Source organism: Dromaius novaehollandiae, chromosome 7 (assembly GCF_036370855.1).
Source record: "Dromaius novaehollandiae isolate bDroNov1 chromosome 7, bDroNov1.hap1, whole genome shotgun sequence".
NCBI lineage: Eukaryota > Metazoa > Chordata > Aves > Casuariiformes > Dromaiidae > Dromaius > Dromaius novaehollandiae.
The window spans coordinates 46,614,705-46,627,032 of NC_088104.1; the positions used below are offsets into that span (position 1 = coordinate 46,614,705).

The 12,328-nt window shown below is 43.8% G+C and overlaps 1 protein-coding gene across 5 annotated transcripts in view; it reads left to right on the forward strand.

Annotated features, from left to right (window-relative positions):
• Positions 1 to 7,562: 7,562 nt before the first annotated feature.
• Positions 7,563 to 12,328, forward strand: part of TRAF3IP1 (TRAF3 interacting protein 1) — an 83,846-nt gene continuing 79,080 nt past the window's right edge. The window contains exons 1-3 of one of the 5 annotated variants that reach the window (XM_064515476.1): positions 7,563 to 7,763; positions 8,616 to 8,684; positions 11,564 to 11,659. In XM_064515476.1, coding sequence (XP_064371546.1) covers positions 7,641 to 7,763; positions 8,616 to 8,684; positions 11,564 to 11,659 — 288 coding nt within the window. In that variant the 5' untranslated portion in view covers positions 7,563 to 7,640. Of the gene's footprint in view, positions 7,764 to 8,123; positions 8,373 to 8,615; positions 8,685 to 11,563; positions 11,660 to 12,328 lie in introns of those variants that run through there. The other 4 variants (XM_026105987.2, XM_026105989.2, XM_026105988.2 and 1 more) reach the window with 4 other exon arrangements.

The window sequence follows — 12,328 nt, forward strand, 5'->3', positions numbered from 1 at the left end:
TACATCACCAGTGGTTTTTTTCTATCTCTAGTTCATGCTTAGGGTAAAGGGGCAGCATCCAGGTACAGAGTATCATGAAAGCAAGCTCAGAAGCACTTCCTGGACTTCATGTGGTGTTTCACAGCTAATGGCTTGGAGCACATTGCTAGCACTAGTTTGAAGATTGCAATAGATAGAGAGTTGCTGAAACAAGCAAACATCACATATTTCTTGAACCAGAAGAGTATTGCATGAACTCTAGCTGGATGTAAACCACTTGGGAAAGCTGAGTTGTTCAGAGGAAGGTGGACATTCAGTAAAATTCAAAAGCTCTGCTTATCAGTAGAACTAGATTATAAGATGCACAGATGCTACTGTGCTCTGAATTATGGGCTTTTCTGATGAAAGAGAAATAAAAGCTGGCATGGATAGCTTTAGCAGAGGTTGGCAAGAGGAAACTAGCACACAGGCAAAATTAAAAAAGGGGAAAAAAATCCAGAGAATGAAATGACACTCAGTTGAAACTCAGCTCTTATGAAAGTTGCTGTTTTAAATTTCAGTTATGGCAGGGCAGATAAAATAGATCCAGAGCGTAACAATAACTGGCAGCATGATTTAACATGTTGCTTCAATAGACCTAATGGGAACTGTTTCTCCCGATAAAGCAAAACTGTTTGTGCAATATACACCCATTAACTGCAAAATTGATTTTATTTGATTTAACAGAATAAAGCAAACAAGCCTTTCCATTAACACTCCGTGGAGTAAACATGTTGTAACTTGAAGGATGTGTATTGTGGTCTGGGTCTTATCCAATAAACCAAACACAACTTGCCAAACCAAATTTGCACCAGAGTCCTGAACAGTCCCTCTATTAAATATCTTAGACAGATAAAAATAAGAAAAAACAAAATATTTTAAAATATTCTGTATAGAATCTGTACTGAAATGATCAAAACCAGCAGGAACTATATATTTAGGAAACCATGCAGCTCTATATTTTCAGTTATCCCTGCACATGATGCGTTTTAAGATGTTTGATCAACTGATTGCCTTCATATCTACAAAATAACCAACAAAGGCTATTTTCCTTGTTTCCCCCTTCCTTTCCACATGCAGCAATCCTGAGACACAGCATCTTTTGTCACCATAAGGATGGCAAGGCCACAGTAAGTCTGCTTTACTCTGTGGGCAAGATCACCGGGACATTTCTCACTAGCTGGACTGTTGCTGGATGACAGAGGCAGGGCAGGAGAACCTCTGCAGAGCTGAAAATCCTACAGAAATGTCTCCTGGAAAGTAGCCAGGAAATAAAACAGCACAGTGAGTAGGCAGTGAAACAAATCCCAGAGGCCAAGCAAAGTGCCAAAAGAGACATGGAAGAGGCCAGGTCCTCAGCTGGCAGACAAATATTAGGTGAGATTCATCCTTTATTCAAAAACTTTTTAAAAGTGTAGAAACCACCTATGACTGTGTATTACTTACTTGTGACTAAGTAAACTGGTACAAACAAGTTCTTTCGGACATAGACTTTATCCTGTAGCCCATGGTTCACACTTTGAAGTGTGCTTGGCATGAAGTTGCTTCCACAGTTTCACAAGAGCTGCTGAGCACATTAAGAAGTCTGCCCACTTCACCAAGGTACCGCATGGGAGCCAAGCAGTCACTAGCATCTGCTGGCTCATTGCACTGGTGAGCTGGAGCTCAGCTGCCTTTGAACAGAGGGGATGCACACTGGGATTTCCATCCAGCAGACACACGAAAGGAGATGTGTAGGTCCAGCTGACTGGTGGTGATGGCTGAACTTGACCATTGCAATCTGCAGATCTGATGTCTCACGGAATAAAATGACTTCCTATTGCAAATGCGGGCTTAGCGATGCAGAGCCAGCAACAGGGAACATGCTCGGTGTCGGAGGCCGGCTTCATTCTCCTTTCTAAACCTTGTAGGTTCCACATCACTGCCCTTTCTTGCAATTGGAATTAAAAGCATAAGTGAAAATGAGCAATTAGCCCCATAGTTATGGTCACCAATTTATTGAGGGGTTACTGGTGGGAAGAGAAATAACTAATATGACACTGAACATGTACAAAGTCCCACTGGTTTCTGTTCTGTATAAGCAGAATTGATTTTGCAGATGTTGGGCTTGTGTGACAACCATTTAGGACAATATATCGGGACTGCATAAGTGTTCTCAGGTGGGAGTTGTGGTCACTGCAAAGCCCCATCCTTGGAGCCTGCTTTCTAAAACATTCGTAAGATGATGCCATGCTGAGGTATCTCTGATATGTGCCTACCAAGTGGAAGTGGTTAATTTTCCCTTGCAATAGAGTTGTGCTATTTAAACAGCAGGGGAAAGAGGGGCCACTAGCACAGTCTTTAGTTTTCTCTGTTAAAGTTAAAAAAATTGCCAGTGTAGCACAGAATGTGTGAATTCATCTGACCTAATTTATTTGCCTGATGAGCCTGGGCTGCTAGTGGAGTGTGACTCTTTCTGACCTAAACAGGTGTCTAGATGAGGCCTCATAGCTTGTAGAAAGCAAGCTCTTGCCACTGTCAGAAGGAAAACCTAGCTGCTGATGACTTTAGACTGGATACCAATTTTCTGAGTAATTTTAGAAGCCCAAGACCACATTTACTGTGTAAATATATGTAAACAGGCCTTCTTGTAAAAGGCCTCAGGGAGTGCAGCACACATTCCTTGTAGTGTTGTAACTTCAGCCACTGCACTTCCCATGGAGAGATGCAAAGCTGGTATCTGTTCTAGAGTTAGTGTCAGGAGTATAGGGGAGAGATCCTCCACAGAATAAAGCATATCCAGAGATGTCAAAAGTCAAAACATGGCTTTTAAGGGATGGTAGTAATTTAAAAAAACAAACAAAAAGCACAACTGTTTAATGGAGGAGAGGGAATTAGAGCACGTTCAAAGGAAGCCTGTTTCCTAGGCATATGCAATCATTTCCCTGTCTCAGGCTCTTTCAGTGGAGTTGGTCTGGTTGCTGTTCATGACGTTAGGATAAGAGGCACTGCATGATTGTTTACTTCTGCTTCAGGAGCGGATTTTAATGTAAACTTCCCAAATCCCATACTGTGGAGATCTTTGGAGAAATCTCCACTTGTTTTAGAATTCTGCATGACTACAAACTGTTTGGTTTTTTTAATCTTTTAAAAAAATCTTAAAATTTAGAAACCTAGTGAAGCATGGAAAACTGCAGAATTTATCACAGAGATGTCAAGAAAAGTTGAGTGAATTCTCTCACATTTCATTCTTGCTTCAGAAAAAGAGTATTTTATGAGGCAGGTGAACCAACCAGGTGCTTCACTTACTATAGCAGCTTTGGCTCAGGGTGGGTAACCAGAGTGTCTGTATCTGTTTAAACTCTGCAGCTAAAGCAAAGTTTAATTGCTAGGAAACAGAAACAACACCTTCCTATGTCTCAAGAGGCTATTGACGCCTGTCAGTCTGGTATGCCTCTTCCAGCTCTTTGCAATGTTACAGTCAAAAAGTAGATCCCCAAAGAAATACAAAACCAGAATTATGCAGGAAGAGCATTTTTTGTGCTCCAAGAAAATGCTCCTTTTTTGTTCAACAGACCACACATGGATTTGAACAGGATCCCCTGCTCAGCTGTTTACCATCACTGAAAATGTTGCAAGAGTTGTTCAAAGATCATGCAGTCTGTATGTCCCTCCATGTCACTAATGCCCTGCTACCAGTATCCTCTGGTCTGGTCTATACTAGAAATGCCTTTGAGACAGGAAGTGGGTACTTTCTACTGTCCAGCTGCATCTATATTTTTCAGGAGCATTTGGTAGTTTGGCTGATGTGGGTTGAGAGCTGCATGTATATGTGTGTATATATATGTATGTGCACATGTATGCTACTGAGATCATAAGGTCATCTGAGAGTGGAGGTAGTATCCTACTGTTTGTGGTACGTAAAGAAAAACAGACCTAGGAAGCGTCCCATTCCAGCTGCTGGGCAGTTAGGCCTTGAATATTTGGACAGCAATATATAGCATAGTGCCATCTTACTCCTTTCCAGCCTACTTCAGCAAAGGAATTCTGTGGTATCAAGTCAAATTAGTGGCTGGAAAGGTCAGGTCCCCTGCTATGGGGGGAGGTAAAACTTGGAGGAAAAGGCAATATGCATTATGTCTTTTCCTGCTAGTAGTAGTGCTGGTCTACTTGAAACAGCAAGTTTGTGACCCTCTTGATGCTAGGATGAATTTTGCAATGTGCACGAGATCTGTGAATCTTGACATGAGCCAGTCTGTAAGCTGCTTCATCTCCTACTGAAGCTATGTGCTTCAGTAGATGTCAGCATCTTCCTACTGACATCTTCAGGAGGATTGTGTGAGATTCTCAATGCAGTATTAGAGATGTGTAAGCACTTCCACTGCTTACAAAGTTCACTAACTGTAGCTGCTTTTGTGGCATGTTTGCTATGTTTACCATGTCTTAGATATTCTCTCTGACCATATTTTCACCCCATATGACAAGGTCTCAACTTGCCCAACCTCTACTAGCAATTCTAGTCCAAGGTCCTCAAAAGCACTAGGTCTCCAAACTAAGCCTCAAGCACTAGTCTCCAGACTAAAGCTCAAGCTATCTGTTTTGTGGTTTTTAGGATAATTCTTTCAGTTCCAGTGCCTCTCTTTAGGTCCACAGGGATTCATGGAGTTTTTGTGAGCTGCTAGCTTTTGATTCTTCAGCTAAATTAAGCCATGCTTCCTCAGGGTACTTACCTCTTCAGTGAAATGAGCATGGTAAAGGTCGAATTTAACAAAGCCCCAGAGATTTCTTCTCAGGCTTTACAGACACTCCATAGAGAGCTGGTGGCAGAAGTCCAGATAAACCACATGATTCCAAAGTAAACAAACCCTCTTCCCCAGAGCAGCTTCTTCCCAGTCTTCTTGCTTCCTCTGAGGCCCCTTCTGATGCCCTTGGATGTAGAAGCTGTCAACACCTCGTCTTCTTCCCAGGCTCACCAGATCCCGTAGTAACAGTCTGTCTGGGAACCTCATCAATTGAGTGTGTCAGACTGAGAGAAGAGACAAATTGCTTCTATACAACTTCCTCCTGCTGAACTACCTGTTCTCAGGAGCCCAGGTGTAATTACTCTGTCAGCATGCAAGCTGTCCACATCTTTACCTGCCGAAAAATAACCTCTTTCCATGCCTGAACTAATACCACATAGATCTATTTTGTAATGTCTTTCTTTTTGTTCCTAAGCTGATTCTGATTTGTTCTCACTCAGGCTCTACTCTGTCTCATTTGAAGACTTGGTGCTGGTGTGGGAGAACTTGTAACAATTCTTTTTACAATGAGTGTGACAAATGCAAAGTGCTATTTAGCAAGGCAGGTGAGCTGCAAGTTTGGGCTGTTAAATGGGCAGGCAGTCACGGTGCAAAGCAATGCAGACTGCATGTAACCCTATTGAAGTTAAGATTTCAAATATTAACGGTCACGATGGGCTGAGCAGAAAAGCAGCATTTTCCTTCTTAGGGCCCCAAACATGATCAAGGAGATAGGAAGCAACATGAACAAGCACTGGGGAACAAAGTTTTTGCTTTTTGATAAAGGTTGTGATGTGGGAACCACGAAGCAGGTTGCACAAAGTATGTAGTACTCTATCTGGTGGAAATGTCCCTGTAGGAGACAATGGTGGTGCTGGCGGTCCTGAGCTGCTTTTTCTCATCAATTGGCTTCTGACTTTAGAGGGAGTGTGATATGGAATCAGAGAATTTGAAAGTTTGTTCCTTCTTCCTAGCCTTGCTCTTACTTTCTACTTCTTTATGTCAAGAACAATTAAAAAACCCCATAAGCTATAATTTAACTTTATAAGCACTTAATGTTTCACTATTTATCTGATAGTTATTCAAATAAGGGACCAGGTTTTGACTAGCTGTACTGGACAAAATGCTTTTAGGGTTCATTCTAGGGACTCTTTCCCAGATGGTCCAGCTGTTCTGACACTGCTGGACACCCTTAGGTCTTAAATTTTATTCATGTAATAAGCTGCCACACCTTATACTTGCTTTTCTGTGCTTTTATTTTGTAAATAGTGTCCGAATACAGAGCTGAATTTTGGCTGGCCTTGGCATCAAAACTTTTTCCCTTTTCTTTCAGGTCACTTATAACCATCTGGCTGTTAAGTAGCTGGAATCACTCTCTCCCCAGCTCCAAGCTTTGTTCCTGTGTGAACATTCTCGCTATCTTTTGTTCTCATATTGTAGGCTGTGCTTGCATAAGGAACTCAGCTTTGGCTGGCTCAGCAAGTTAGGAAGCTGAAACCAATTGCGTGTTCTTAGATCTTTGTTATTAATAACTTCATTGGCTTTAAAAGAAAATCCAAAGGTTTCTGCAGTCAAAAGAGCTAGGTCTTGAATCCACTTTCCATTTCTGAGTACCCTACAGTAGGACTTAGATATGTTTAAAATGATGCTGCATCTCAACAGAAATGTCTTTTATTTTGTAAGAAGGTACTCTGTGAATGGCATTTGGAGAGGGAACTAAATTTTGACAGATATATGACAAAATTCTTTCCATGCTAACCTGAAGTCACATGGACCTGTGACCATCAGGCAACTCTGAACTAGCTTGCCCTGGCTACTGCCATGCAAGGCTTTAGGACTGATCGCTCGGAGTAGGACTAGATAGAAATACGCATTTGCATGCTGATAGCAACACATACTGCTTCAAGGGACTCTGCAGGCAAAGTGACTTGGGCACTCGGGAGACATGTCTTCACCTGTAGGTGTGCCCCATAGCACCTGCAGTACCTCCACAGCTGCCAGCAAGAGCTAGAGTTGCTTACACGTGCTGTGGTTACTGGGCTCGTCTTTGGGACAGTCCGTGGAGGCACAGGGCTGCCATGAACACCAGTCACGCAGAGCCAGCCTAGTGCTTCCTTGAAGCTTTGGTCCTGCTGTGCTCATGCACTATCCGTGGTGGAAACGCCATGGTTTTCTAGATCGACTTATTACCAGGACAGCAAGATAAGACATATCATATCTCATCACATATAGTACTGGAACAGAAAACACAGTTTTGACCTGCAGGGCAAAGCAAAACACTTTCTGTAGCACACCAGGTAGGTGCCTGGGGGGGTTTCTGGGCAGGACCGCGGTGCGAGGGCATCCATCCTCCCTTTGATCCCTGGCACATAGTGGGCATCACTGGGTGGGATGCACAGGTTAAAAAGCAAACAGATCCCAAATAAAGCAGCACCCTCCTCACCCCCAGCTACCTGGCAACCGTAAAGCTGCCGGCAGCAGCATGAGGCAGCCCAGCCCAGGGCTTTAGCCCCCTCAAGAGACTCCCTTGGCAGCTGGGTCCCTCAGAGCCAGCAGGGCTTTAGGACCCACTGGAGGAGGCAGGGACCGCACGACATGGGGACGTACGTGGGAAGGGCGGTGCTGGGCTGGGGGCCGAGGCGGGGCGCCCTGAGGCAGCCACCACCTTGCCCAGGCCTAGCATGGGGAAGGGCAGGGCCCAACATGGCTGCGGGGGGGGGGGGGGCGGTTGCTAGGGCCGCGCCGCTGCGCCTAGCAACAGCGTGCCGGGCGCTGCGCTTGCGCAGTGAGGCTCCTTGCGCCGCGGGGCAGGCCGGGAAGGCTCGGAGCCGGCGGCGGCGGCGGCGCGGTCCCGCCGCCGCTATGAACGAGGCGGTGGTGCGGCGGACGCAGGAGTCGCTGGGCCAAGTGATCCGCAAGCCGCCCCTCACGGAGCGGCTGCTGAGCAAGCCGCCCTTCCGCTACCTGCACGACGTGATCACCGAGGTGGGCCCGGGAGCCCGGCCGCCGGGCCCGCTCCGCTCCGCTCCGCCGTTGCTAGGCGACGGGGCTGCCTGTGGGCCCGCTTCCTCGGCGGGGGCGCAGGGGCCCCGGGCGCTCCCTGCCGGGCGGGGCCGGGCGCAGCGGCGGCCCGCTGGGACGTGCCGGGCCGCGGGGAGCCGGGCTGTCGCCAAGGCCCCTCGCCTTGCGGGCGGGGGGTCCCCGGGGGGCCGCGGCCTCACACTGCGTGCCCGGGGGGGGGGGGCGTCGGAGCCCTTGGCCTTTGGGTGAGGTGACATCTCCCCCCTAGCCTCAGGGAGTGCACGGTGCTGCTGGAAGATAGTAAATGCTAATGAAGTTTGCATCAAAGCAGCTTGATTTTTCCACCTCCCACTTAGAATAACTCGTAATTCTTATATTTACTGGGCTTCTGCTTTCGTATATCGTTGCATGTAAAGAAATCAATAAGGGAATAATGGAGAGCTGCATTTAAATCGAATACCCTGCTGCTAACTTAATGTTGCCATTTGAAAAGCGTGTGCCTAAATCTTCTGGATTCCCAGACATCGAGGTTAAGGGTGGAATTAAATGGAAGGCTTGAACAGTAAAGAAGGAGTAAGTTTCACTGAAACATGTTCCAGAGCATATTCAGAGGTACAGCACACCTTTGAGCCTGCTCTAGAGCTAATTCTAAATGAGGTATCCTCTCTGAGAGTAAGACTGACATATTTGCTATTGGCAGGGAGTTCACAGAGACCATTTTTGTCCAGAAAAATTACTTGTTCATTGTTTGTTCAAGTGTTGTTCAAATTGCTTGTTCAAGTGTTCTTAACCTAACACTTTTCCTCTGTTTTGAAGGTAATTAGAGTAACAGGTTTTATGAAAGGACTTTACACGGATTTTGAATTGAAATCAGATAACGTTAAGGTGGGTATTAAACTTCCTTATTTATTTGGTTTTAATATTTAAAGGATTCTTTGAAACTTGCCACAAGGTATTTTTCATCATTTCTGTGTTCAGTTTCAAGTGACTGTCTTTAGTCTAACATTGTGAAGATGCAGTAGAAGGTATTGGTTATTTCATGTAGTACGTAAGGAGAATACCTACAGATTGCATTCATGGTGTTCCTAAGTGTATGGATACAAACAAACTGTCTTGTGTAAAAGAACTGTTTCTGTACAGATCTGAAAACAGTGAGATCTAGTCTGTGGTGAGATCTAGATTTTCAAAGTACTTTTGTATTACAGGTAGTAATAATGATTATGTAGTAAAATTGCCTTGAGGTAAATAGCCACTGGTAGTAAAATTGCAGACACTAGAAATCCATGCACAGCCCTTCTAAGAGACTGGTGGTCTCTCTACAGAATGTGTTTTTTAAGGTTTATTGCTTGAAATATATATGTACATATATACACATACATATTCATACACAATAAAGATTCTTGCTTAATATTGTTGGACTTCCTGAGGCACTTATCTGGTATATAAATCTATAATAGTTTTATCTCTATCTACAAATACCTAATTACTGAAAGAGGAGGTTAATATTATTAATGTAAAATATTTTTGTTGTGTACGAGAGTGACTCTCTCTAGTCTCTGTTTGCTCTTCTTCCACTGTCTGCCTCTCTGCTCAGTCAGGGATGCCGACTTCTCTAGCTACAGGCTTGATTCAAAACTAGATTGTCATTTGAGTTTCTAATTCATGGCAAATAATGTAGCATTTACACGTTCCCATTTAGAAAGCTTTGTCCACTGGGGATTGTTTAGTGTAGCAACTGCAAATACAAGGGCTATGAGCCTGGCTTATCTTGTATACAGGTCTGTGTACAATCAGTTGCATAGGTTGTTTATGCAATTAGTGCAGATAATTACTAGTCCGAGATACACATTTATTTCTGTGGATGTTCGTATTGTTGTTTGGATTACTAACATCTAAATTAGTTATACAGTGGATTGATTGTTTTTGTTGGTACTTGTTGAAGCTTGTCAGTAGTTCTGTGATGAAGAACAGCTTAGTGCATGCTGTCTCTTGTTTGGAGAGCCCTGTGCATTTTATTTTTTATGGATTGAAAAAAACCAGATTTCCTAGCAACTCCTAAATATGTCTTTGCTTCTATATTTGTATTCCATCACATCTGTGACGTTGCACCAACCTCTTGAGTACCTCTCTGAGAATTTCTGCCACAGTCCATGTGATCATGTTTTTCATGAGTTCAAATAGAGGAGATCAAAATGCTGCAATGTTGGGAAAACATCTATAGCTCGTGTTCCCCTTTTCAAAACGCAGGTCAGGAGGAAGACTCAGTGCCTGCAAGATGCTTCATCAGTGTAATTTCTTCTGGAGTTTTAGAAAATCAGGAGAGTGATCTCTGTGGTGGAAAAAAGGGGAGGAATCTTTTTGCGGAGACCAGAGCTAGCTGCAGGGAGTTAGACTGAGAAGAGCAGTTGGAGTCCATGTAGTGAATAGCTGTATGTATTTCCATGCAAAGGTGATCTGCTTTAGGTAACACCAAGGGATGATATTCATCTGGTGTGAGGAGCTTGACAATGGATACATAGACCTGGAATGGGCAGGATGCTCTCAGAATAAAGAAAGATCTGTACCCATTTTCTGAGATAGTCCTGACGCGGTAGTCCAGAGTGCTTGCCGTGGGAGGGGAAAAAATAGCCATTGTTCTTTGGAAGCTGGTTGTGCAGTGCAGTTGCAGATCACTAGAAGCATAGCCTGAAGCTAGGAAAGTCCAAAGCCATGGTAATGCTTCTGGTCTGACCTCTGTGGCTGCTGGGACTGCCTGCGGTTTTGGAAATTCGCCTATGAGCTACACACAGTGTCATGCATCTGTATGTGCTGTAACAGGCTTGTTTCTCGTTTCAACTCGCCTCTCCCACATGGACATAACAGTAGGGTTTTCAACTGCAAGCATCCAGCATTTCTTCTGGGCTACCTTTTGTGGCTTTGCTGTTAGGATAATGCATAGTGCTTGGATAGCTGGTCAGGCCTGGTCATAGCCCCTCCTCCTATGTAAAAAAGAGATGGGAGGCAGGCTGGAAACATCCCACGAGCCAGATCTGGCCTGCAGAGCATTCAGGTGGTCCTCACTGAGTTGCAGTTTGTTTCAGGGTGGTACAGGCAAAGCAATTAGTGTGGCGGGGACATGAGGAGAATTTAAAGTGTGAGGACTGCTGAATTGCTGGGATGCCTGGACCAAATACCCTTTAACTACTAACTGCGCAGTTAGTTGTTACAGTACAATACTGTACAGTAACTGTACAGTATTGCTGTCTCCATGTTTATCAGAAGAGTTTGTTAGGTCTAGTAAAAATTTGTCCTCCTATAGATGAAAAGATTGGATATCAGGCTTGCTAATTTTGTCTTTCATGTCAGCTTTATTTAAAAAAAAAAAAAAAAAAAAGCTTACCACAAAGAATAGCATGGATACCTTTGTTTAATAGAAAAGAGCCTTTGCTGAATGGTTTTAAGCTCCCAGCACTGTTTTAGATGTTTGTAACTATTTTGATAGGACTTTTATTTTCTGATGCATGTATGAGCTGTAGATTTCCCATTGGGTTCACAGAGATTTTTTATTTGGATAGAAAATGCTGATAATATAACTGCTAAAAATGACAAAGATGTAGGAGAAACTTTTGGATCACCTTTATTTGAAAATGTGCTCAGTTTGGAAGAGTGTCCTGTCTCCTTCCCTAAATTAATAGATTGCATATGTCCTTGCCAGGACAGACAACTATTATAATAGAAGGAGGTTGCAGTAGTTCCTTCCTTTTCTTTTTTGTTTTTGTATGCAGGGAGCACCGGTGAGGGCTCTTGGTGTTAATGGAGACGATCTCAAAATCCTACCTTTGTGGCAGTTGTTTGTTTTAATCTGCTCGGAAGAGTCAAAGGTGGGAAGTACCCTGACTCTGGAGACTGTCTTCCCACATGTTTAGTTATCATTCCTGTGCTTGCGGCAGAATCCAGCTTTTGTTTATGGTTTGGCTTTGAGACATGAGATATCACATACGCTGTTCTGTTAACCGCCGGTACTGCAGGATTAGATAGTGCTACCAGATGGCCTTTAAAGATTATTGACCCTGTTCAGCTTAAGATAATATTCGCTTCTTTTACTTCCCTTTGTATTGGTACCTCTGTCAAATTAGATGCAGATCACTCTGGGTCTGGGCACCTGAGATACCCAGACAGTGTAGTGCAAGATCAGGTGTTTTATTGGATAATTGTGACTGCTCACTTTTCTAAAGTAGCTGAAATGCCACCAGTCAGCTTTTCAGTTATCAGTTTGAATGCCATGATTTATATTCTTTTGAAAAGATGCCTACTAAAGTACACATACAAAACTCTTCTCACATGGGTTTGCTTTTTCACTCATCAGAGTAAAGGATGAGTAAGTAGACTTTTGTGCTGGGACTGGTAAAAATTCCATGAATTTTATGATGTTTTATTAATAAAATTTCTTTTCCCCCCAAGTATTCTGCAGCTGCGGAGACTTCACATCATGATTTCATTCCCTGTGCAAGGAATCCCCCAGTAATATTTCACTTGGGTGGTAAAACCAG